General features: G+C 46.2%; 1 protein-coding gene across 13 annotated transcripts in view; it reads right to left on the minus strand.

Annotated features, from left to right (window-relative positions):
* GRK4 (G protein-coupled receptor kinase 4) overlaps positions 1 to 27,091 on the minus strand; it is a 47,435-nt gene that overhangs the window by 19,298 nt on the left and 1,046 nt on the right. Inside the window, exons 2-6 of one of the 13 annotated variants that reach the window (XM_074351581.1) lie at positions 15,011 to 15,123; positions 12,196 to 12,273; positions 6,236 to 6,339; positions 2,629 to 2,721; positions 1,639 to 1,702 (exon numbers count right to left, since the gene is read on the minus strand). In XM_074351581.1, coding sequence (XP_074207682.1) covers positions 1,639 to 1,702; positions 2,629 to 2,721; positions 6,236 to 6,339; positions 12,196 to 12,273; positions 15,011 to 15,123 — 452 coding nt within the window. Of the gene's footprint in view, positions 1 to 1,638; positions 1,703 to 2,628; positions 2,722 to 4,894; positions 5,080 to 6,235; positions 12,100 to 12,195; positions 12,274 to 15,010; positions 15,124 to 20,239; positions 20,336 to 27,091 lie in introns of those variants that run through there. The other 12 variants (XM_074351587.1, XM_045519956.2, XM_074351593.1 and 9 more) reach the window with 12 other exon arrangements.

The following is a 27,091-nucleotide window of genomic DNA, read 5'->3' on the forward strand; positions in this document are numbered from 1 at the left end:
CGCGCAATGCCACCCCACCCCGCTTGGCGCGCCTGCCTCAGGACCCTACAGATCTGCCCCGAGGGGACCCAGGGCCTAAGTGAAAGCCCTGTTGTCGGCAAGACGAGGCAGAACGTTTGCCTTTTCAAACCCCCCAGCAGAGCTGCTGACATCTGGAAAGGTAAATGCACTACTGGGACGTGGGCTGAAGGGCACCGAGGCTGTCGCGCTAGGCTCGTAGGGGTCTAAGAGGCTTGTGGGACGGAGATGGACTGTCCGTTCCCGTGCGGGCCTTGATGCGGGCGCAGTGTATCCAGACCAGTCTGTGAGGGCCACACTGGTTTATTCGTCCACACAACGATTTGTTTGGAAAAACAAACAAATGTGCTAAAAAATAATCGATAAAATCGTATATACACCAAACCAAGTCTTTCCACAGCAGCTGAAATTTGCTCACGTGTTCCCACAGAGTCACTCTGAAACTTGTATGTGGCTATGACCAGAACCCTGTGCTTTTGTAGACACGAGCCCCACGTGCTTGAGACAGCCTTCCTCTGCTCTTGCACAAGGTCTGAGTTTTGTGGTGAGAGGTGGTGAGAGGCAAGGCAGGGGACCAAGGGGGGCAGGTGGCGCTCCTGCCTGCCCCGGGGGCACCTGACAGGGGGGCTCTCCCACAGAAGTGTCTGCTATGAGGGATCACAGCAAGCCCTTGGCTGGATTCTGCAAAGTATCCTACAAGGTCTCCAGAGCCGTACAGGAGGTCCGATGCGACCAGTTCCCCCGCGGCCGTGGCTCTCAGGCCAGCCTGTTCCCATGTCGCTGCCCACGGGTGACAGGCCTCCCTGGAGGGGCCACTGCTGGGCCCTCTCTCTCACTCGTGCTAAGAGGACTCTGGTGGCTCTGGCTTTGGCCTTCATTTGGACTTGGGAGCACACCCACTTTAAGTCACATGCGGGCCGTGTGACCTGCTTCTGACTTAGACACTCGGTGTCAATTCCTCTCCGGCTCGCCTGGCTCTGGGGACTTAGAGACACTTGAACTGAAGACGATCACTCCAGATGACTAATGAGACAATTAAAATCTTTTTAAATCCCCCGAACAGAACTGCATGGGAGTCTCTGCCTGCCTACCGCAGTGGTCTCCACGAGGAGAGCCACCCTATTCAAAGACCATTTCTCACGGATTTGTGGGCAGTTTCTTTAGGATTTTCCCAGATTTCCACATTTCTAACAGCTTTCAGTGTAGGTGTAAGGTACATAATGTCCAAACAGAGCTGACTTAAATAAGCATATTTAATAATATACTCCATTCTACATGAACTTTTAGGCTACTCCTAAACCATGGAAATGGAGTAACAGAAATTCCACCATATGCAAACAGAATAATCTCTTCAATCAGGACAAACTTACTGAGCCTCAACAAGGAACATGAGAAAACAACTACTTTAAGAAATATGAAGTGAATTTTTTTTCCAGATCTCTGAATTTTTTAAAAGCTTGCACCTTTTGCTCAAAGTTCAATCTTAATTCTCATGGTTGCTAAAATTATTCCCCAAATACACAGTAAGGAATTAACGTATTGGTAAAGTGGACGGCTTTCAATCACCCTGCTGTATGCTTTTCTGGAAGGACGGCTCATGACCGGTCACGTGTCACTTACCTCTCCAAATCCGCCTTTTCCTAGAACTCTGTAATATCTAAATGTGTTCTTTCTTACTGGTTGCCTAATTAATGAAAAAAAAGTAAAGTTTCAGGTCTCACATCACGTTGTTATTTTCAAAGAGAAAAGCCTGCTGAGCTCCTGTCCTAACCTCCCCTGGGAACCTCACTGCCCCAAGAGGGCACCCAGCCCAGGGTGCCTGTGCTCAGGGACTGCGGCTGCCTTAGCGGGGCAGCTCTTAGGAGACAAGCACACTGACGTGTAACACTGACTGAAAACACTGAAGGGAGATGCAGAATGGTCAGCTATCCTTACTAACTAAACACAAACCTGCAGCCAGCCCGCGCTGTGAAATACGCACGCATTCGGGCCTGTCAGAAAGCCGCTGGGGAAAACGTCTACACTGCCCTTTGAGGAAAGGGCCTCAAAGTGCTGCTCATACCAGAGCCTCAAAAGAAGCCTGTATGGACTAGAACGGGACATTTCATAGTCAATAATAATTGCAATCATCATCATTATCATCATCATCAACACTAGTGTCAGTAACACTTTCTGACCACTTATTTTGTGCCCAAGCACGGTGCCCAGCGTTTCACACCCATCCCCCTGGGGACCCCAGCAGCCTCTGCAGAACAAGGGCCTGAAGCTCACAGGCCAGGTCACCGCGGGAGGACGCACAGCCGGCCCAGGGCTGGCCGAGGCCAACACCGCAGACCCAGCCACGGGGGTGGTTACATTCCTGTGAGTCTAGGACATGCTTTCTTTTCTAACTGCTGCGCCAGCACAGCTAACTGTCATTTTAAAAAGAGAAAACACAGGCAACTGAATCAGAAGAAATTACATAATGAATATTAATAACTTTTGGACACAAATACCATATACAGCCCAAGATGTCCAATAGCACTTGGACAGGCGGATAAGCACACATCCGTCATCCTGCAGCAAGAGAGGCTACAGCCCGCTTCCCCCCGACTGTGAATCAGAACGCACCTTTCCAGCCATTTCCATTGTAAAAATCGAGAAAAATATGAGCTTCCTTGGTACTCTTCAAATGGTTTTCCACTTAAATAGTTATGGACGACTCTAGAAAAAGATTTAATGCAATTATGTACATTTATTGCATTACATTTGAAAACAACCGTGTTTTCGTGCCTTAATGGGCATTTGATATGGGAAAGTGAATCACTGTACGCAACTCAATATACTGAATATTGCAATTATAGAATTCCACACTAGTTTCTAATGCTACCAGTGAGGACATGAAGGCAAGAATTCAAAAGAAATGAATCAATTTACCGTGGCAAAGTCAGAATTTCTTTTTATGTATATGAATATCAGAGAAATAATTACCTGATAAAAACAATCTACCAGTAGAAAGATAATCATTTAAAATGTATTCAAGAGGGGTGTGTGTGTGTGTGTGCGCGCGCGCGCGCAGCGCGAGTGCACCCACATGTGTGGGCATGTGTACTTCAGGAGGGAATATAAACCCTTTGTAATTGAGATTAGAGTAATGTCTGGATGATAATAATCATACAGTAGGAACTGTTGGTATGTGATTCCACCTTTTAAACCTGAAAAAAACACTCAATTAATTACTTCATATTACATATTTTTTGAAGAAATTGTATGTAATTAGCCACGCCTCTTAGGTTCTATTCATGATTTTATTAGGAAGTAATAACGATTTCTACTCATGGAGTAGTAAGGGGCAGAAGGTAGCCTGCGGTTTACAGCGGCTCTCAGGCCGACAGGCGTTTCCGGAGTAGACGGCAAGCTCGGGGCTGGACGCGGGAGGAATCGCCGGATGAGGCCCAGTCGTGAAGATGCGGCCGGCGCGGTGGGGGAGGAGGGAGGGGTCGTGCACTTATGAGACAGGCCCCCGGGGCTCCCACAGCTGCGCCTGGTCTGCGGACACAGGGCCGGGCCTGCAGGGTCAGGGAGGCGGCGCGTGGAAGCAGAAGCGGCCCCGATGAGGAGAGAAGGAAGCCGTCTCCCTGGCGTGGGCAGGGTCCCCGTGGGAACAGTCTCGGTTTAAGGGGAGCTGCTAGTAAGTAGGTCGTAACTGAGGCGGCTTTGGGAATAATCCCAGCATCTCCACTGCCTTTAGAACTCTGAGCAAGTCATTTGGTTTGTTTCTCTTTATTTTGTAAAAAGAGGTTTTTCAGATGTTCCCAGACTAACGTCACAGAGCAGTGATTCTCAAAGTGTGTTCCAAGGATCCCCAAGGAAGTGTTCCACCAGGGAGCCTTCAGGAATGAAACTATATTAGATGCTGAGACGTTAATTACCTGTACAAAACCCCACTCTCACAGAGGGGTCTCCAGAGGCCACAGGCCTGTGACAACATCATTGCTGTGACAGACAGTGGAGCATGTGTGCCGTCTTAGTGTTTAAAATCACACCCACACGAACAAAAGCTCTTTGGGTCCTCAGTAATTTACAAGAGTGCAACAGGGTCCGGAGGTGAAAAGCTCTGAAGCTGCTACTCCGCCAGTCCTGGAACAGACACCGTCCTGGAGGCCAAGCCCTCAGTTCCCTGGGGGGTGAGGAGGTGCCTGGCCCCGGCCTCTGGGCGCCTTTCCCCTGGAGCCTGTGGGCAGCTCAACTCCAAACCTGTATGAACCAGTTTAAGAATTCTGATCCTCTCAGTTCAGTTAAACCATCTTCACAAAGGTAGTTAAGCACGTCCATGAAGGAACAACACAAACACCGATTTATTCTAATACACCTGCGTTATTTGGCAGTCTATGCAAATGAATACAGTCAATGACTGTAGTCAATTTACCAGTGTATCTCAATTTCACATCCCAAGACTCCTCACCTCAGAAACAACAGGCTCTGCCCCCCTGCCCTAGTCTGGCAGATAAACCTACTGCACACAGGTTTTTTTTAAATTGACATTTAAAACTGCACCAGTTCGGCGCTGGTGTTTAACATATTCACCCTGACGCCCACCACCAGGCAGCATAAAGGAATCGTTTATGTTCATTATGCACATCATTATGAGCATCTGGGACGAAAAAAGAGGAGAGAAGCTTTGGGGGGAAATAAACGTTGTAACAATTTAGAAATGAGACAGAATAACAGAAAACACTAAAACTCCTAGATTCCACACAATATTATGCTGAAGCTGCCAAAGAGCCGATGTCCTGCACAGCTGATGGCAAGGACAGCTGACAAACATCTGGGGGTGAGGGGTCATCAGCTGGATGGACTAATCAAGACAGACAGAGGCCTGAGTGCCAAAACTTACCTAAAGATTAGCGACTTTTAAGTCTGTATCTTGAAATTTATGCACAGAGATGGCAGAATTTCTGATCCACCTCATACATCACGTACAACACCCATGCTTTTCAACGTCAGAACAGAATCTGAATATGTTTGCTTAATCAGACGGTTGAAAATGCAAATTTAGTGAACAAATCCATCAATGAAGAATCGTAAGCCTGGAAGGGGAACATACGGTAACTGTAGAAAGCTGAAAGACGCTCTTAGACGTAAAAAGAGAAATCATGGGGGGAAAAGCAATTATTAGGTAAGTTACACGACATCATCGGCTAAAACCCTGAATTCTAAGCGACGAGGTAAACTACACCGCAGTGACAATGAGCAGCACAGACCTGCCGGCACCACCGGCTGGGCAGCTGACGAGCCGTGCATCTCCACGCGGCCCGGGAGCTGCTGGGCTCCGGCTCTCTAACCCACATCGTGCACTTTCTCCCCAGTTTAAGGCTAGAGACGTTCATATTCCCTGGCACGTTTGTCCTCGGTTTTTGAAAAAGATATTGATGATGATGTATGTTATGGCCTGACTGTGTGTGTCCCCTCAAGTCTTATGTTGAAACCTACCCCGCCCAGGAAATGGCGTTAGGAGGTGGGACACGAACTCATCGTGTCCCAGACCACAGTTTCCCCTTGCTCACCAGCCTCTCAAGTTCTCTAAAACCCATTCACCCCTCTCCATGATCCCTGTCACTGCCCTGGTCCAGGCACCATCACATTTCACCAGAACACCTGCCCCAGCCTCTAAGCTGGTGTCCTGGACCCAATTGTCCCTGTCTCTAACTGTCCTCTAAACTGCCGCCAGAACTGCCTTCTAGAAACACAGTAAATGCATCACCCAATCTGCTCTTGGAGCAAAGACAAACTTTCCCTGGCAAGGTGCTATTGCGTGTCCCCACAGCACCTGGGACGTCCACTCCCTGGCAAATGACTCAGCACAGTGGTGGGCTGAACAGTGACCCAAAGACACCCAGGTCTCAACCCCTGGAACCTGAGAACATCACATCACACGGCACCTGGAAGCCAGGTTCAGCTGCAGTGCTCGGACTCAGAACTTTCTGTCCATACTGCAAAGACCTGTAGAAGAGCTGCCTTCAGTGAGCACCTAGGTCGACAAGCAACCTGTTCGGGGAGGCTTCTCATCCAAGAACAAGCACCTGGGAAGGCTGAGCAGCACGGCCGGGTGGGCGTGTCAGTAAGCACACGTGCCTGTAGCTCTTCAGTTGCCCCTTTCTGGGAAGTGGCCGTGGGAGCTGGAGAGCCCGCTAGGAGAACGCGCCCAGTGGAGGCGGGGCTGGGCGCAGACACTCACCGGGCACACTCCTCAAAGACGTCCTTGGAAGGGTTCTCTGTCAGCCTCAGTCTGCATTCCTGCACAATGTCTGGAGGGATCTCTGGTAGAGGGTCTGCCCAGCTCTTAAGAGAGCACAAAGCAAACGCGTAACAATTAGTGGGTTCCTAATTTACCAACTGTAAAATAGAATCTAGCGCTTATTGTGAAAAAACCACAATAAAAAGTGTATGAAATAGCAAGTCAAAGTGCCACCTTCACCCTCCACCCCAGCCTCGTTTTGCCGGGATCAGTATGCTGTCCTCCTCTCCAGACCGTCTCCTATGCATCCAAACAGAGCATGAGCAGGGGCCCCGAGAGACATCTGCACACCCACGTTCACAGTAGCATTGTTCACAGCATCCCGAAGATGGAAATAACCCAAGTGTCCATTGATGGACGGTGGATAAACAAAATGTGGTCTATCCAGACAACAGATTATGACTCAGCCTTAAAAAAGAAGGAAATTCTGACACCTGCTACAATAGGAATGAACCTTGAGGACATTATGCTCAGTGACATACACCAGTCACAAAAAGATAAGTATTGTATGATTCCACTCACATGAGGTCCCTAGACTAGTCAGACTCACAGAGACAGAAAGCAGATGGTAGTTGTCAGGGCTGGGGGCGGGGAAGTGGGGAGTTAGTGTTTAAAGGGGACAGAGTTAGTGTCACAAGATGAAGAAGGTTCAGGAGACGGACGGTGGTGGTGACTGCACATCAGTGTGAATGTACTTACCTCTACTGAACTGCAAACTTAGAAATGGTTAAAACGCTCAATGTTACTTTTTTTAAACCATAATTTAAAATGTAAACATACACAGTCAGAAATACACACATTTTTCCTCGTGGAAATGGGATAAATGTACAGTTTTGCATGTCTGTGCCGACACCTGCAGAGCCGTTAATGACGTGTGCCTTTCCAGATCACAGCTTTCTGTCTCTTAAACGTTCTCGTTGCCGGTTTTCTCCACTGCAAACACTCCTGCTATGAACAACTTTGCACAACTGTGTTTTGCAGGACAGATTTGGAGAAGCAGAACTACTAGCTCAAAGGATTCATGCATTTTAGATTGTGACGTGTGTCACAAAACCACCCTCCAAGAAGGCTCCACTGCCCTATGTCCTCACTAACACGTCCCCACGCGCCTGGCTCCCAACTGCTTAACCCTCATCCAGAGGGGTCTGGGAAAAGAAAACACACAGCAGAACTGTGGTCCAGATTTATCGGAAAAAATACACAGATCATATTCAATTGTACATCTAACTTGTCATTAGAAATGAGACGTGCATTCTAGACCAATTTCTGGCTGTGGTGCAGCCGTGTAACCACAGCAAAACTTCGTGGTTTCTATAAGTCAAAGCAGCTATTTCATCAAAGACACTGAAATACTGACAGAAATACACAAGAAAACTCACATTTTCCCCCAAACCCACTAAGATTTCTATAATTAATAATGATTACTAGCTGTCATTTAAGCTGTCCAACACACGTGAGGCACTCACTGTCATTCAGCCTCACAACAACCTGATGGAAGAGGCCTGAGAGGCTACGAAAGGGTCCAAGACACCCCCAGCAAACAGCAGCCTTCTCTGGGGCATGGCCGCCAAAGGATAAGGTGGGTCCATTCATTCCACCACTTCAGAAGAGAATCTGTTCATTCATTTACTCAACAGACATGCATTGTTCCAGGCACAGGATAAAACAGAAAACAAGACAAATTTCCACAGAAGACAAAGCCATTCAATTTCAACACTTGCCTCAAAAATACGTGTTTTAAAGTAATAGCTCTGAGTATTTTCCATAGGATTATTTCCCCTCCAAAGGTCTCAATTTCCTGAAGCTACATTAAATAGCAGGTTAATTCTTTTAAGACTATTTAATGATTTACTTCAAATAGAGAACTTTTCAGGATCTTAGAAAAATTTTATTTAATAGAAATTTATTTCCACAGAAAAGAGAAGCAGGGCTTCTAGTCCTGCACGAGCAGAGAAGCCAGGTGAGCTAAGCAAGCAAGTTCAGGTCCAGCACTCCTGGCCAGACAGACGCCAACCATGAGGGAAGCGGAACAGAGGCTTCTTCTGGGGCTTTAAATTAAGGAACAAGAATTATTTTTCAGAACAGGTAGCTACAAAGGAAAATTTACCAAAACAAGTCAATGCCTTGCCTCTTAAAGTTCTGGACAGAGAGAACCCTGAGAGGAACGTCCATCGGTGGGGAAGCAGAGGTGGGCGGGCCCTGCAACTGCACTCTTATTTCTGTGTTAAAATATGTATCTTTATTATAATTTTTTTAAAAATTGGGTTGTCTTTTTATTGTTGAATTGTAAGAGTTCTTTATATGTGCTGGATAGCACACCCTAACCAGATACTGGACCTGCAAATACTTTCCCCCATTCTACAGGTTGCCTTTCCTTTCTTTAGAGTGTTCTTGGAAGGACTGTATATGTATATATATTTGGAAGTACTGTATTTTGATGAAGTCCAATTTATCTGTTTCTTCTTTTGTTGCTATCCTTTTGATGTTATACCTAAGAAACCACTATCTAAATCAAGGTCATAAGAAACAACTGATTCAAGGTCATGAGATTTCCTCTAAGAGCTGTTTAGTGTTAGCGCTTACAGTTAGGTGTTTGGTCCATCTGAAGTTAATTTTTCGTATGTGGTATTAGATAAGGGTCCAGTTCATTCCACTGCATGTGTGTATCCAGTTGTCCCAGAACCATGTATTGAAAAGATTATTCTTTCCCCCACTGAATTGTCCTGGCAGCCTTAGTGCAGGACAGCTGACTGTTTTCTGGACTCTCAGTGCTATTCCACTGGTCTGTATGTCTGTCCTTAAACTGGTACCACACTGTCTTGATTACTGCAGCTGTGAGACAAGTTTTGAAATTGAGAAGTGTAAGCCCTCCAACTTTGTTCTTCCTTTTTAAGGTTGTTATAACTATTCTGGATCCTCTTAGTACATCTATGAATTCTAGGATCAGCTTGTTAATTTTCAAAAAAAGGAAGTTAAGATCTTGGCAGGTCTTATATTGAGTGTACAGATCAATACTCAGTCTTCTCCTCCAGGAACAGGGGATGTCTTTCCATTTTACTACATCTTTTCTTTATTTTTATTTTTATTTTGGGGGGGGAAGTAGTTAGGTTTACTTATGCATCCACTTTTGGAAGAGGTACTGCGGGTTGAACTCTGGACCCTGAGCAGGCTAAATGAGCACGCGCTCTACCACTGAGCTGTACCCCCGCCCCCACAGTTCTTTAATTTCCTTCAATGATGTTTTGAAATTTTCAGTGTATTAAGTGCTGCATTTCTCTTGTTAAATTTACACCTATTTTATTCCTTTTTATGTACTGAAAGTGGAACTGCTTTCGTTTCATTTTTGGATTTTAATTGCTAGTGTACAGACATACAGTTGAATTTTGTATCGTGACCCAGGATCCTGCAGCCTTGCTGAACTCATTTATTGGCTCTAGGAGTTTTATCCCCACGTGTGTGTGGATGTCTCAGGATTTTCTGTATACAAGTGCTATGATCTGAATGTGTGACCCCCAAATTCATATGTTGAAATCTTAACCCCCAAAGTGATGACATTGGGAGGTGGGGCCTTTGGGGGGTGCTCAGATCATGATGATGGAGCCCTCATGAGTGGGACTTGTGCCTTTATAAAAGAGGCTCCAGACAGATCCCATGCCTCTTCCACCCAGTGAGGACACAGTGGGAAGGGGCCGGCTATGAACCAGGAAGAGGGCGTTCACCAGAAGGTGACCATGTTGGCACCAGGATCTTGGAGTTCCCAGCCTCGAGACCTGCGAGTAATAAATTTGTGTTGTTCATAAGCTACCCAGTCTGTGGTATTTTGCCACAGCATCCTAAATGGACTGAGACAGCAAGATCATGTCATCTGCAAATACAGTTTTACTTCTTCCTTTTCAATCTGGTTATCTTTTATTTTTCCTGCCTAATTGCCCTAACTGTAATAGCTAGAACTTCCAGTACAGTATCAGGTGGAAGTGATGAGAGCATCCTTATTTTGTTCCTGATCTTAGGGGGAAAGCATCTGACTTTTCACATTTAAGTATGATTTTAGCTGTGAACAGTTTGTATATGTCCTGTACCAGGCTGAGAAAGTTCTATTTCATTCCTAATTTGTTGAGTGCTTTTATTATAAAGGAGTCTTTGAACTTTGTCAAATGCTTTTTCTGCCTCTAGCAAGATAATCACATGGAGTTTTTTGGTGCTTTATTAATGTGATGTATCAGATTAAATGAGTATCAGATATTGAACCAACTTTGCATTCCTGGATAAATCCCACTCGGTTTTGGGCATATTTTTTTAAATTGTAAATCAAATTTGGCTGAATTTTAATATTTGGGAATCTTGAAAAAGGAAACTTAGAAAAACTAGAATGACTGAGCGAAAGGATAAAGAAATACAAGATTGAACATATGTAGTCTTGCCTTATTTTTAGGTGCTTTAGGTATTCTGGCTTGTTGAAATCTCTGTAAAGGAGTTCCCTTTTTGATACATAAAAGAAAGAGACTGTTGCTTTTCTTAAAGAAAGAAGACAACAAAAACAACTACAGTGATGATGTGACTGTGGCTTTTTTGTTTTTTGCTTTTTTGAGTAAAGCACAAGAATAGTTTCCCCAGTAGATGGCAAGTAAGCAAAGAAAACAAAAACAAAAACACGCATTCACGTTACAGCATCTTCAGGCAGCCCATGCACGTCTCTCAGCACTACTGAGCTGCAGAGGGACGTCTGCTGCTCCCTTCCCTGCCCACATTTGCTACATCCACACCAGTAACTTTTCAAATTAGGTCTTTCTTCTTGATAACTTACCTTGCTACAAGAATATTTTTTCAGGGAAGGTGAAGAAGGAACAGTAAGTTACTAAAAAAGATCTTTAAATCTAGATAAGTGAAAGTTCTCTCCTACGCCTCCCAATTATAGTGTCCCCAGCATAGCTACAAGCATGCAGATGCTGTTAACGGCTGTGTTTCAAAGAACGATCTGTGGCCATGGTACTGAGGCTGGAGGCTGAGGTAGACCCAAGCTTTGGAGTGAAAACCTGTTTGGGTCTGAATCACATCCCCACACCCACTGGCTGTGGGTGCACCTCCATGGCAGCTAGAGAGACCCTGGCCTCTCCTTCTGACATTCAATCCTTCGTACCAATCAGCTCCCCTACTTGGTGGCCCTACCACCTTCATTAGCTGGGCTCAAAATCTGAATATTTTGAACCCAGTCTCACCACACTATTCCACAACCACAGTCTCTGCATGTTTGATTCCTGGCTCGGGCACTTGCTAGCTATGTAACCTTCAGTAAACCACACAACTATTCTGATTTTCAATCCTATCGTGTGACGACAGACATAATGATATACCCCCCTCATAGTCTTGCTGTGAGCATCTGTAATGTGTCACACGCACAGGGCTTAGGGCAGCATTCACGTGATGTCAGCCATTACTGTTGCTGCTGCTGCTCTCCTCGGGCCAACAGCAGAGGAGCCTGCCCAGGGTTAGGACCTCCAGTGGCCCACAGAAGGCGAGCCACCTGAAGGAGGCAGGTTGCCACTATCATTTCAGGGACTTTCTAAACCGCAAGAACCAAGTGAATCCAAAAGTATAAAAACTAAGACTCATTAAACCTTTTAGGAGAAAGATGTTATTTTCAGTCCAAGAGAGGCCAATAAAATTCTCTAGTTTTATATTCTGTTTGAGGAAACATAAAAACTTTAAAGTTCTTTGAACCAATTTTCTAAGAGATTCAATTGTTGATTTCCTCAGTGGCTCAAGAGCAAATGCAGAGGAGGAACATTTACAAGAAACTGAAGATTTCAACATACATATCCCAACAAAGTGAAAATGGCTATGCACTCTAATCATTTAAGTAAGTTACTTATGAATCTTTATGGCTAAAGAAGAAAACACACCTCCTCATTGAAAAATGTGTCTAAGACCAAGAGCCCACAATCTCTTCGGTCCTCATCAGCAGCCACTTCATATTTGGCCTGATTGTAGAGAGGAGAGAAAAGAAAAGTATTACATAAGCTTCTTCACGGACTTTGCAGTGTTTCAAAAATTCTCTGGCCTGTGGAATTGACTTGGTGCCCTAGGAACCAGAGAGCAGCTCTATTGATAATCTGGGAAATTAATGGCCATGAGCGGAAAAAAAAATTTTCAAAGGATTAATAATGTAGAGCAACACACGCCATAACACTCACTATGTCCTGTTTTAGCTTCAGCCATTGAATGTGGCCAAATAAAATGGTTAATAGACAGCTTGGTCTGTTCTACACAATGGCACTTCAGGAACAGCCAAGAGGCACTTGGACACCTGCATGCAGAGCCCCCAGGGCAGTCTGAGTGGGAGGTGTCGGGTGCGTGGGAGTCACCCACACACAGGTGTCAGGTGAGAGACCGTTAGAGTGGACAACACTCCACGGGCCGGAAAACAGAGGAAAAGTCAAAGCGGAACCTGATCAGTATGCAAACGTCTATAAAGGATAAGGAAGGAAGAAGATCGGGAAAACAGAGATAAGAGAAAAGAAAGCAGAGGAGATCACAAAGGCCCAGGTAAGAGAATTTCAAGAGAAGCCACTCAGCAGTGTGAACAGACGGGGAGAGTAGCGTGAGGAGGCCTCGGCGCAGCCTGGATTTGCAAGCTGGGGCCTTTGAAAAGCAGTGACGCTCAAAGCCAGACACAGTGGAAGAGAGAAGGGAGGAAGTAAAGACCAGAGGGAGCTGCGCTTCTGAAGGCATCAAGAGTACTCCAAGACAGAGTCCTGGAGGGTCGGAACCCAATCACATCCTTCACAGGTGCGGCACAGGGGCCGTGACCAGCGGGCTGACCACCTGGCCAGAGCCAGCTTTGCGCCCAGTGTTCACTGTGACTAGTGACCAGCACGCTGTTTACCTAAAGACCGTTAAACTCAAGTCCTGGGAGTTCTGGATACTACATGGCATGCAATTCATGGAAAAGAAAGTGCTGTGATTCCGTGATGGTCTTCTGATGTGCCAACTTGACAGGCAACAATCTCCAGTTACGCAAACACTAATCCAGTTGTCGTTCTGGCGATATGTGTAAACACGGTCAGAGCTGACTTTGGGGTAAGGAAGATTATCCTAGGTAAGCTGGGTGGGCTTGATTCAATCAGTTGAAAGGCCTTAAAAACAGAGCTGAGGCTTTCTAGAAGAAATCCTGCCTGAGGACAGCAGCTTCACCCCATTTCTGGAGATTCTGTCCTGCCCTCCCTGACGGTCTGTCCTGCAGGTTTCAGACTTCCTTAGCCAGACCTCGCAGTCGTGCAAGCCAATCCTCTGCAATATATCTATAACTCTTACTGCTTCTGTTTCTCTCACTGGACCCTGACTGACACACATGCCATTCACTCATTCGACAAGCACTGCGCAGGGAACAGAGCAAACAAGCACGTCAGGTGCCACAAGGGGACACGGGCAAGATGCCGTCTCTCCACTAGAGAAGCTCACGGAACCCGCGGTCACCCAGCACAGGCAAAGTCAGAGCAGGAAATGCTGCACGGATGGCGTAAGCGGGCATCACTTATCACCCACAAGCTACCAGCAAAACCACAACAGGCCAGGAACAAAACCTGCGTGCAGCCAGCGGGTGGGCGCCGGGGACCAGCAGGCATCACGACAGCATCAGGAGACGGGAACCTGAAAAAGCCTTCACGGCGCAGTTTGGCCATTTTGGAATAAAGAATTGTAGGTCCCTAAATTCTTAAAATATGGCAGCTTGGCAAACAGAACCGACACACGAAGACATGTCTACATTCCACTCCTGAACCAAGGAGCGTGCCCTACCGCCTCTGACGTCCTGCTTGGCAGCAAACGGCTGCCTCCTGAGCAAGCCTCGTCTTATCCCAGCCAAGGTACTGGGAAGGGAGGGCTGGGGAGCTCCAAGGAGTAGGGAGCAAACAACAGAACAGGCAAGAACCTCAAATGTTTTTCTGAATAAATACATTGTTTTTAACAAGCTATGTGAAAAAGAGAGAAAAAGCGAATAAAAACCAATGACATAGAATAGTATTTTGCACATAGTGAACAGTCCATACAACTTGATGATATAACCAGGACAGGCCAAAACAGGGAGAGGAAGTGTCATAACCTTGGTCCCAGTAACTAAAAGTGAGAGAGACTTCCTAGTATGTTCTGGAACTCTCTGTTAAGCTGCTTCTGAGTTTCATAGTTTTGAAACTTCTAGGCTTGCCAGCCGTATCCCTAAAGTTTTAGAAATGCAAAATTTCTTTATCTGAAAGGAAATCACAGTAAATATCAAACTGGATACACAGGAATATTGGAAAACATATAAATCATAGTCAGTTCCATCCAGTGTGCTCATCCGTCTTACACCAGCTTTCCTCCTTCGTGTGCTTCTGGGCCAGTGCTTTCAGCAGACAGCACTGCTGGGTCCGCATACCTCTCAGGCAGCTGTGCGAGCACTGTCTGAATTAGCTGCACAAATTTCCTACAAGTTAAAGCAGCACGTTTCAAAGCTCTTTAGTAAGTACCTTTGATCCCCAGTACTTGAGATGTCACCTGCATGAACCCCCACTAGGCACACTCTACCCACCAGGAAAACCAAGAGAACACGACACCAGGACACCCAGTTTATCCACTCTTACCTCACTGCCAAGGTCTAATTAACTCAGAGAGGTCTCGTGTTCGTTTTTAATTATCAAAAGCACAAGGCTGAGGGGTTCAACCCTGAGATGAATCACTTACCACTGCATCCAGGAATTCAATGCAGCTCTTTAGATCACATTTTGTGTCGCAGAATTGCCTGAAGAGAAGTCTTCCTATCGGCTGCTTGTCACAAAGGCTGCTATACTCCTTTTCTGGGTGAAGAGAGGGGACAAGGGACAGGCACCTGCTTTTCTGAACCTACTTCTTTTACCTGACACAAGTCAAAGCAGTGCTTGCAGGATTGGTTTTGAACCCACTGTTTTGTTCACTAGTTTGTACTAGGTTATCATGAATATTTAAAATTAAAGTGCCCACTGGGGCAGAGCCAACGGTATCTGGAAGAACTGATAACGAAAGGTGCGTGGGGACGGTCCCTGCTCCCCTCACAAAGGAAAGATGCTGGGGGCGGGGGGTGGCACTTCTGGGAACCTGGGGGGCCAGAAAGGGGTCTGCGTCTGGCCTTCCACCACTCCGCCCACTCCATGGGTTTGGCACAAATTACATGCATGTGAAATACACCATGGGAATGTACTAAATTAGATTTCTTAAAACTCTTTTTCATTTTGATAACTTTCTATTCTTTTGCAAGTTACAAATATTATATATGCTTAACGATTTTTAAACTGTTCTTATTTTTTTCTTTTTGGTGGGAAGATATGTTGTATATCTATCTCATCTTACACCAAGCACTGTTTTGAGGAAGAAGCACTGATATTCAGTCAAAGTGTCACAAGGGATGGAAAGCAAAATCTTATGCCCAAAACAGGCAAGAAAACCAGCGGCTCCCTCGCAGCAGCTCTGCACCTGATGTGAACGTAATGATGTCAGGTACTCCCAAAGCTAAGGCGTTAAGCGAAATGCATGAAGCGCGAGCCAGTCGTGACAAGCTCCTCAGGGAAAGGGCTGGTTAGTGCCCCGCACACCTAGGAGCCTAACTCCTGTCTTGGAGCACTGAGTCTGCACATGGAAAATGCATGCAGGGATATAAACATTTCGGTTGCCAGTACATGATTGCTTGTTTCAACAAATATGAGCAATAGTTTTGCAAAACTTCTACAACCCACTTTGTCCAGTTTTGCTACCACCTTTTACTTGAGGGCCACTCCTCAACTGCACGTAAAAAACAAAAGACACAAGGCAGTCAAAAGGTTTAAAAGTTGAGAGGTTTTCATTCTTCCCTCCCGCATCTGAAGGCCCAGAAATGTTCCCGGTGTCCACTGAGGACAAGCAGGCGGGGCTCAGGTCTGCTGACCTTCTCGCCCAGGCTTCTGCTGAGGACCGAAGACAAAACCACAACAAACAGAACGAAACCTGACGTGGAAAACGAATACACGACGCCCTCAGGAGTCAGAAGTTTGAGAAAGCCGATGAGGTGGGAGCCCCACCCAGGCCTGAGCGAACTGCCGGCCAAGGGACCTCTCCTTCAGGCAGAAGCCACTTTGCAGAAAGTGGGTATCTGCCAAGAGAGATTCTGGCACCCCGGGGTGGGGGTGGGGGGGACAAAGCACAACTGGAGGGACTGACACGCTCTGCTGGCCAAGTGAATTAACGCGACCCCGGTCGGTCCTGGAACGCAGGCCCGGTCCACGCCGAGCACTGGCACAGCCCAGTTCCAGAAGTCCATCCAAGAGGGGGTGCCCAGGAAAACCAAACCATGCAACCACAGAGGAAGCCAGGTCACACTCACACAAAGAAACTCAGCCCTTAGTATAAACCTGAAGAAACAATCTCAGGTCTCTAGACACAGGGCGAAAGCAGGGGTGACAACCAAAACGAGAAAACAGGGCAGAAAAACTGAACCAGGAGAAAAGCTCATTCAGACGACAGAAACCTATCTTTTAAAACCCTAATATCCTCTAGAGAGACCAGAGCCTGAAGGGACTGGCAGAACTGTAAAACAAGAGCCCCAAACACGACAGAGACGCAATCGCGGAACAAGAGTGTGCGCTTACAAGCTAAAAACAGGATTAACAGCAGAACATCGTGGGACGGGCTGGACAGTACTTTGCATGTGTGTTAAAGCACGGGTGTTGATCTGGATAATAAGGAAATCTCCTAAAATGAATGGCCAAAAGCAAACAGAAAACACAAGAGGACACCGAGACACAGAAGACTACTCCAGAAAGTTAAGGATCTGTCTCACAGGAACTCAAAGGGGAGTCCTGGTACAATGGAGGAGGGGAAGATAGAGACATCTGGCCTTTCCTTTGAATCTTAATGTATATAATAAATACTATGTAAACCTTGTACACATACATCATATTTATGTCAATTTTACGTATGACTAAATACATATTAAATTTTCCCAGGCCAAAGATGTAAAGGCCGCAGCAAGTGTTACACATGACTACTGAAGGCTGGCCCACATCTAGAGACATCCCAGCGACAGTCCCACCAGGAAGGAGAAACCAGAAAGCCTCTGAGAAAGAATAAAACATTAGTGACAAAACGTAACGAGTCCGAGGGACACAGTGGACACTTGAGACTTCCTCCAGGAGCTACAATAATAAAATGGGGAAGAAAGCAAAGAAAGAGGACACGATGGAAATCACAAAGGACAGACAGTGGGTAAGATCGAGAAGCAGTGAAGGACACCGGAAAAAGCAAATAGCTCCGTCAAAATACCTGGAAGACCACCCTCGGCAGAATGTGGTCAGCGCAGGGTGCCTCCTTGCTTGTGGAACACACGCAATTGTAGTATTATACTACTACACCAGATTTTAATTCTTTGGAATAACCTATGGGCCACGGTACATAGAAGGCAGGTGGTTGACCCAACAAGCAGTGCGCGGTAGCCGGAAAGGGGACACGGAGGGAAGCAAACGAAGCTTAAAACAGAGAGAGAGAGAGAGAGAGACTGGGATCAGATTCTCAGGAAGCCTCGACGTCATGCTAAGCCATTTCTCTCTACCCTAGAAGGGCCAGATAGCAGCAACACTCCAGGGAACACCTTTCACCTCTTACTCTGTGCCAGACACGATTTTAAGTTCTCTCCGTGTATTGTTTCATTTAATCTTACAATAATACTTAGAGAGATCTGCTCACTTCTGAGGGCCATACAGATCCAGGGGCGGCGGGGCAGAGGGTGGGGGTCGTGGGTCTGAGGCCGGGAGGGACGCAGCGAGCGTGGGAAGGAATAGCCCGGCTCTCTCACGACAAATGAATTTCGGAGGCAACCCATTCCAATTCTGTCCAAGTGCCTTCGTGGTGAGGATGGAAGAGTGGGAAGAACAGAAGAAGTTCTCAGGGAACCTCCATTCTACTGAGGGGACACGGAGGAAATGGGGCGCTAAGCTGGGAAGGCAGGCAGGTAGGAGGCAGTGCCACCCAGGGAGCCAAGAGCCCTGGGCAGGTGAGGAGCAGGGAGCAGGACCCCCCAGGCTGGGGGACAAGCTCTGCACCACGCAGCCAGCACTGGAGGGATCAGGGTCACTCACAGATGGACATACACACAGTATCCAAAGTAACACCACTGAACTTCACACTTAAAAGTGGTTAGAATTGTCATTTTTGTTACGTATATTTTACAACAATTAAAAAAAAGTGTACATGAATAATTGTAGCAGCATTATTCATAACAGACAAAAAATGAAAACAGCCAATGTCTGTGAACTGATGAATGGAGAAATAAAATGTGACATATCTGTACAATGCAATATTACTTGCCAACAAAAAGGAATTAGGTACTGCTTAATGCTACAGCATGCATGAACTTTGAAAACATTATGTTAAGTGAAAAGAGGCCAGTTACAAAAGATCACACAGTGTGTGATTCCCATGCACTTGAAATGTCCTGAACAGGCAAATACTTAGGGACAGAAGTAGATTGGTGGCTGCCTTTGGCTAGAGGTGGAGTGACTACCACTGGGCATGGGGTTTCTTTTCGGGGTGATGAAAATGTTGTAAAACTGGTTGTGGTAATGGTCACACAACACTGTGAACATATTAAAAACCACTGAACTGTACACTTCAAATATGTGAATTGTATGACATCTTAATTATAGCTCAATAAAAATGCTCTTTTTAAAACATAATGAGAAAAAAAATCTAGTGATGTTAAAACAGATGGATAGGTCTTTGGTGGGAAACACTCCTACTTTATACTATCTGAAATTAATTTTGATAGTTAAAATATTTAAACTTTCTCAAAAAGGAACTATAATAGTACTAGAGAAAAGACAGATTGATTTTTTTAAATTATCTTGGAGTAAAGATAGACTCCCTAAGTACAACACAAAGTTCAGAGGCTGAGAAGAAAATATTAATATATTTGTCTACATAAAAAATTAAATCTTCCATATTAAACAAATAGTGTAACTCAAAAGGCAAAAAGCAGAAATACAAAATAAAGTCACACTGAATATAAAAGGATAATGCCTTTCACATATAAAGAACTTTTACAAATGAGTTAGAAAAAAGCAAAATTGAAAAAACCCAATGAAAATGCTTAACGCCATCCATAATCAAAAGAGACCATTTTTATTTTCAAAATTTTTTTTTCTTTTTTTTGAGGGGGAAGGTAATTAGTTTTATTTATTTATAAATTTAATTTTTAATTTTTTAAATGGAGGTACTGGGGATTGGACCCAGGACCTCGTGCCTGCTAAGCATGTGCTCTACCCCTGAGCTACACCCTCCCACAACTGGGACCATTTTCCAAATTACAGCTTAGTAAAATTAAAAACACTGATAACAACCAGTGTCAGCAAGGTCACGGGCTGGGGTAAAGTGACACAATCTTTTTGAACGATAATTTAGGGACATCCAAATTTTGAATGCACGTGCCCTTGAACTGGAAATCATCTCTTTTAAAAAATGCAGTTATGACTGCCCTACAGACATGGTTCTCCATCTGACTGCTGCTCCAGTCAGGACCCGCGCCTAATGCTCATTCTTTATGCTGCTGGTTATTCCATTACATTGACTTAGTTTCTATCTGAATACCCTTTCCTGAAGTTCTCATCGGTACTTCCAGTCCACATGCACAGAGAACTGTCTGGAAGGGGCTGAGACATGGTTAGTAACAGTGCTCACTTCTGGAGAGGACGACCGGCTGGGTCACGGGAGAAGAATTTTTGCTGTATCATACCACTCTTGTGTTCCGGGGCCACATGCTTCATAACTGCACATTAGAAACCCTACAGGGTTCTTCCCGGTGAGAACGGTGAAGATAAGGAGAATTTATTAAATAGTATTTGAAGCAAAAAGGGACTCGAGAGAGACAAACATCGAGCCCGCGGCCCGACAGCAGGCAGCGCGCTCACTCACCGATGGACTGCCGCAGCTCGCGGCACTGGCTGACCGGAGGCAGCTGCAGCATCGCCCTCCATTTTTTGCTACGACCAGTTTTTTGGCCATATGCTCCTAAATTGGGGGGAAAAAGAGCATTTTTTTTAACAGTCAGAAATACCCATTTCTAATAACTACTTCCACTAACGTACTGTTTGAGTAGTTTGAGTACCTACGACCCGGGGTCTGGAAGGTAGCCTGGTGAAGCGTCAAAGCCCCATGCAAGACGGTCAGTCTCTGGCTGTGTCATTTAGAAATCGTGCGACCTGGACCCTCAGGGGTAGCTCTGCTGACCTGTGTTCAAATCTGTGCACCAGACCTAACGGCACACGTCACACAGGGCTGCTGATGAAGACTGTTCAACGATGCGTATTAAGCATGTGCTAGGTACCAAACAACTTCAAAGTGCAGGAAACACAACGGTAAAAAGGACCATTACAGTGAGGGAGGGAGACACAAAATCAGTTAATGGTATGTGATAAGAGAAAAATTAGCCAATCATCTAGTGATAAACAGCATGAAACAAAGCAAGGCAAAGGTGGAGGGTGTCACCTGGGCTAAGGTGGGATCAGGGGAGGCCCCTCTGGAGGACCACGCTTCCGCAGAGACCTAGGATGTGACGATGTGAGCCTCAGGAAGATGTGGGAGAAGAGTGTCCCCAGCGAGACGAGCAGTGGAAAAAGCTATCGGATAGTATTTTAGAAAGATGTTTTTAAACAAGTGTCCTTTTAAAAAAGTTTATTTCAAGAGAACTTAGTACCTTCCATTGTAAGCATTCAGAGGAACTGAAATTTTACAGAATTTTATCCAAGAGAAAACACCACAGTTTTGGCTGGTGACTAAGAGACTCCAGGACTACTGGGAAGAACAGGGAAACCAGGGGGAAAGTCATGTGTCACGGGTAACGAAGAGCTGAGTTGGGGGGGGAACGGTGGGTGGGCCGTGAGGAGCTCAGGAGAGAAGGCCTGGCTAGAGACAGAGATGCGATAGTAGCCGCCAAACAGACATTGCTGGAGGAGCAGGGCTGTCTTCCTTAACCTTCTGTTTTGCTCCACCACTCCCCCCATTGCAACGGAGATGGTGAGCCCTGGACTTGTACCCACCTGCCAGACGTCCCAGAGCACCTCAACATCAGCTTCAAATTAGACTCGTCGTCCCCCCCAGTCCAGCCCTCTTTCCATATGGAGAATCCTGCTAACAGCCACCATCTACCAAGCAAACGAAGCAGGAAACTGGGACATCATCAAAGTGCCTCGCTCATTCTTCTAGAACCATCTGCTGCTGCAGTCCCCTGTGCAGGGCACCGTCTGGACACTGGGCACACCGTGCAGAGTCAAGGTGGCCAGACCTCCCTCAAAAGTGCTCCTGTCCCCTCTCCTCCTTGCCCGCCCTACTGTCCTTTCATATCAGGGCCACCAAACTCCCAGACCGCCCTTCTAACGGGCCTTCCAACCTCTTCTTCCCTGCGAGGCCCTCTTCTATGCTGCCTTGTGGGGTCACCTTCTTAAAGCGCAAATCGAAGCTCCACTCTCCACTGCTTACAGCCCCTAAAGGTGTCCCGGTGTATGGGGATGAAGTGAGCAGAGTGCATCCCAGCCTGACGCCATCCCACAGGCACACCGTGCCCAGACCACACCATTTACAAAAGCGCCAAAGAAGCAAGAGCAGGTTCCTGGAATCCCAAGTGCCTGGACTGACGCTCTGGCCTTCGTAATCTAGGCCAGTCTCTACTTGGCTCAGGTGGGACCACCTCCACGAAGCCCACCCTGCTTGTCCTAAGGAGATGCAGGCGCTCCAGCCCTTTGCATCTTGAAAACGTCTTCATTAATCTCAACGAGGGCAGGTTCTAGGTTCATGGTCTCATTCCCAGTGTATCTCCAACCTGCAAACATTTGATTGGATGACTAAGTGGACTTCCAGGTGCCCAATACAGGAAGAGCAGCACACTGCCCACCAGACCCCCAAGGGATGTTCGAGCACCGAGTAGACTGAAAACACCGGAGACGCTGCCTACGGGGGACGGGTCAGAGGCTGAGACGACTACCGAGGGCTGAGAGGAGGAGTGAGAGCTAAGATTCCTCACGTGTCTGTTAGTGCCTGGCACCTTTCTAGGAGTTTCCCACGTACTGACACATTCAATCACCCCCAGCCCCGGACGTAAGCATGGCTACCAGTCCCTTCGCTCAGATAAGGGACCCGAGTTAAGAGTAAATAAGTTGTTACTGTCACACCACTGGTGAGAGTAGAACCCAGACGTGCACTCAGGTCTGCCCAACTCCGGGGATCCTGTGCAACCAGCACTGTTATTAAGAAGCCATGAAGCGTAACCAAAGTGCCTTTTTTTTTTTTTTGAAGTGTAAAAACATTTAGAATAAAGATTTGCCGTAAACACAGTTAGACATTAAGGTATGTTGTGAAATGCAAGTAAGAGTAAACCAAAACCCCCAAAATGTCAGAAATGGTTATGGCGATGGCTGAAACAAGCAGCCCTTGTCAGCATTTACCAAAAGCCAGACACTTTTCTAGAAGCTTCAGAAGTCTGCTCTCACTAAATCCTCCCATCAATGCCACGTGCCGAGTGCTGTTGCTAAGCTCTTACTATGACTCTAATTTTACAGGTGTAGAAACTAAGGCACAGATGTGTGAAGTAATTTGCCCAAAGCATTACAGCCAGTAAGCAGGGAAGCTGGGACAGGAACCTAAGCAACTTGGACCCACGGGGACATCAGCTTTGTCACAACAGCTGCTTTTCCATCAATAACCAGGCCCACCAAGGCAAATGCAAACTGTGACACAGAACGGGGCCGAGGGCCCTTGGTCTGCAAACTCTGCTGGACACTCAGGGTGTGTTGCTTGGGTTTTCTACCATGGATGCCAGAATTATTTTTATAATTTTTATTTTGTGATATCAGACACCACCAACCACAATCATGAATTTAGTGTGTACTATTCCAATCCGTGTGTGTGTGTGTGTGTGTGTGTGTGTGTGTGTGTCTGCAGCCATTAAAAATATATTATTGTTTGAGAACGAGATTCCTAATCTGGGATTCACAGCAGACATTAGGGTGTCCCTGAACTCAGATGGAAGAAGAATCACCTCTATTTTCAGAAACTTCCAACTACCTTAATTACTACCCTAAAGACCCCATCTCCAAACAGAGTTGCATCGGGAGTTAAGGCTTCAACATGCGCACTTTGGGAGGACACAGGTCCACACAGCACTGCTGTGACTTGTGTTTTCCTGATTACCAGGGAGACTGAACGTCTTCTCACACTGTCTGGTGAGTCAGCTTTCCTCTTTGCGAGCTGCTTGTTCACATCTTCTGTGCCGTGAGGGGAGAGGATCTCACAGATGTACTGCCGTTCTTTACATAATCTGGATACAAAACATACCCTGCACAAATCTCCCATTTTCCGACTTGCTGTAATTTACTTGTAAATGCTAAGTGCTTTTTATTTTGTTTTGCATGAATATTTTCATTGTTTTTATTAAATCAGTATCAAAATGTTTAATTGTATCTACAATGCCACCTGTGGTTCCTTCTCCAAATGTTTATGTTCACTGCCAGCGGAGACAGCAGGGTCGCCCAGAACTAGTCGTGAGGGCAGGCGTGTGCGTTTTCCTTTCAGAAGGGAAAACCGTTCCTACTGAATCTTGAAAGAGCGTTCCTAGTCCAAAGGGCGCGCGGCAGCCCTGCCCCTGCTGCCCCCTTGCAGCTGCACTGACCTGCCTCACTTCCTGGCAGGACCCTGCGCCTGAGCATTTGTGTGGTGTAGATCTCTTTTTCGGGTGTTGTTTTGTGAGGTTGACTTAGCTGTTAAACTGGTGGCATCCTCCCTGGACCCCTAAGGTCAGGCTTTACCACTCCCTTTGACAGTGGAGGGAAAGAGAAATTAAGTGACTTGCTCGAAGTCACATCGCTAGTAAGTGAGAGCATCAGGGTTCAAACCCAGGTCTGTCTGGCCCCGGTTCATGCTCTAACCAACCACGTAATGCTGTTGAAAGACATCCTCTGTTTACTGCTTTTAGTGGAAATGGGTTGATGTTTTCTCTTTAGCTTCTGGCATGAAATTAGCTTTCTAGACGTGAGATCGTGGCTCTTTGGCTGGATGGACAGTGTGAAAGCACAAGTAACAAGATGGATATGGCGAGGAAGGTGAGGGCGCTCTGTTCTCATCTGTTGAGGACGGAGTCCAGGGACATGGCCTGTGTCCAAGGACCCTGCCCTTATAGATTACAGTTTAGCCTGAGGAAGAGTTGTTGACTGCACTGTGTTATGAACCCCAGGTCCCAGACTCCCAGAGGGCAGACAGTGCCTCTGAGCTGGAAGATCAGAGAAGACTACAAAGAAGAGGACACAGAGAAACTGGACCCTGAAAGGTGCAAAGAACCAAACAAGAAAAAGAGCACGAAGGGCCACTGCAAAAAAAGTTGGAGTAACAAGCTCACAAGAACACGTTCAAGGGAACAGAGGAGTCGTTCAATTAGACAGGGATGCACTAGGGATCTCTTGGGCGAGGACACATGAAGTGCAACGAGGGAAACAAAAGTATTGGCTATTACACCTCTGGAATCAAAAGGTTTATATGTTACTTCCAGAAACTCCTTGCAAACCCTCAGCAAGAGAGCGCATTCATGTAACCGGTACATTGAGTTTCCGCGCTAAGCAGACTGCTGGGTAACACTACAACCGGAGATCAGAACGGAACTGCTACACTTAAGACCCAAATCCACATTCAACGCACCCACCACAATATTCCTTCTTCTGTGTTCATGTGGTCAATTTCCTCAAGAGGTAAAATGGAGCTAGAGTCTCCTCAGATGCATGATGTGAAACAATTTCAGCTTATCATTTAAAGCAATTAAAGTTCATAAATTGCTTAACAAATGTATTGCACAGAAGGAAAATCCTAAATTTTAAAAAAAAGCAGTGACTTAAGCGTTTTACATTATTAATATGACTGTGTCATACTTCCTTAAAGGGCACCGGGCCCAGAGACACACACACACAATCTTTTCCAATGTGGTAGCATCTGCCAACACTCCTGAGAAGGAGAAAAGGTTCTAACAAACCTGTCTGAGACCCAAAAGAGAAAGAGATCGATTTTACATGAAATACATCTAGAAAATGACTGGACTCTCTCATAATGTTAAACCACCGCTGCAATTCCCAGGGCCAACACGTAACTGTCATGCTGTGTTCACTCCCTTCACAAGTTAATGTCCTAACACGTGAGCCAGAGAAACTAACCGAGGGCTGGCCTCAGGGAACAGACGTGTGTCCAAGAAGGCAGCTCCTGGGAAAGACTCGTAAGCTTCTAAAGGAAAGGAACAAACAGTTTCCAGCTTGGGAACACAGCCCACAACTGTAGCCAGCAGGCAGCGTTTAGTACTCACACCTTTCTGATACTTCACACTCAACTTGTCTAAGCATTAACCACACCGATGTAATACCTCTTTCAACACAGGAGTGGAGATCCTCTGCTGACCGGGGTAGGCCTCGTAAGAGTTACACCACCACAAGGTAACACTCTAGGGATCAAAAATTAAAGCTTTCTTGTGAAACTATCACTGTGGTCCTAAGCTTTATGGCAGAAACTGGCAGTGTCATGCTCCTCAGCACTTACGGAACACTTAGACTCACCTTATTACCTAAGCTCTACAGCATTATAGGAAAATCTGTTCGGTCCAATAGTCCCTTTTTGTACATTACATGCAGGTACGAAAGCAGAGTGGAAAGAAGACAGGTTTAGCCTCAGTAGGACCTGACCTCCACGCAGGATGACTCACTTCCACTACCAGTGTGGAGTTCACAGTGAGGGACACCACAAACAACGCTCCACTGAAACACTGCTCTGAGGGCCACGCACGGCCTCACCAGAAAAGTGAGGCCCGGTTCCTTCTACCCATCCTCATTCTTCTACTCAAAATAACTCACATTAGCACACAAAAACACTGAGGTCTCGATATTCAACTCCTAATATAAGAAACACTGTACAAAATAAAAGTTCACTGCTTCTTGGCTCAGAATCCTTCCATTTAAACCCTAACTTCAGCAGCTAATTCTCTGTCCTACTCAATGTTACTTCAAGAATTTCCCATACAGTGTTTCCGATTCAGGGTCCCCAAGGTGTTGAGCAGCCATGTACTATCAAGACCTTTCCTCTTGAAAGGCCCTTAGGACACAAATGGGAAGGAGGGGAAGCTTAAAAAGAAAACAAAGCCCAAAGATCTGAAACAGTTGTGTTCCAGGATAATTTCTCTCACAGAACGTTACTCAGTATTCTGATCACAGAGGAATTTATTGATGCTTCTCAACAGCATCCCAAGTCAGCAGGAGCACCACTTTGCTGACATCTGCACCCAGGATGGAACCCCGAACCCTGGGAGATGGAGCATAAAATACTTCCAGACTGTCTTATATATGCAGCCTTCGGCATCACTCTGTTCCCAGCACAAAGACAAGCGGCTGCTCCAACACCGACTCCGTAAAAGGGAAGGGGCTTTAAGGACTACGGGTGGACTCTGCTGCCAGCTCTCTGATCTCTTGGGAGGCAGGAGACAGGAAACTCCGCCTGGGACAGAGGACTCTACTCCTGGGGTCTCCGAGCAGAAGGGCTGGGCCAACTGCTGCTTTTACATTGCTATTAGGGTAAACAAGTAAATTCTTACTTGTTTAAGCTATCCCTAAGTCGGGCTAAAACCCACACCATTAAGTCTCAGACACCATTAAACCTCAAAACCAAGAAGCTACATTAAAAAAAAGACTAAAAACCCCAAAGGAAAGGTCTCGCCAGGGTAGTTACAGGATCCTCTCCTTTGTCCTTTAA

Source organism: Camelus bactrianus, chromosome 2, assembly GCF_048773025.1.
Source record: "Camelus bactrianus isolate YW-2024 breed Bactrian camel chromosome 2, ASM4877302v1, whole genome shotgun sequence".
Taxonomy (NCBI): Eukaryota; Metazoa; Chordata; class Mammalia; order Artiodactyla; family Camelidae; genus Camelus; species Camelus bactrianus.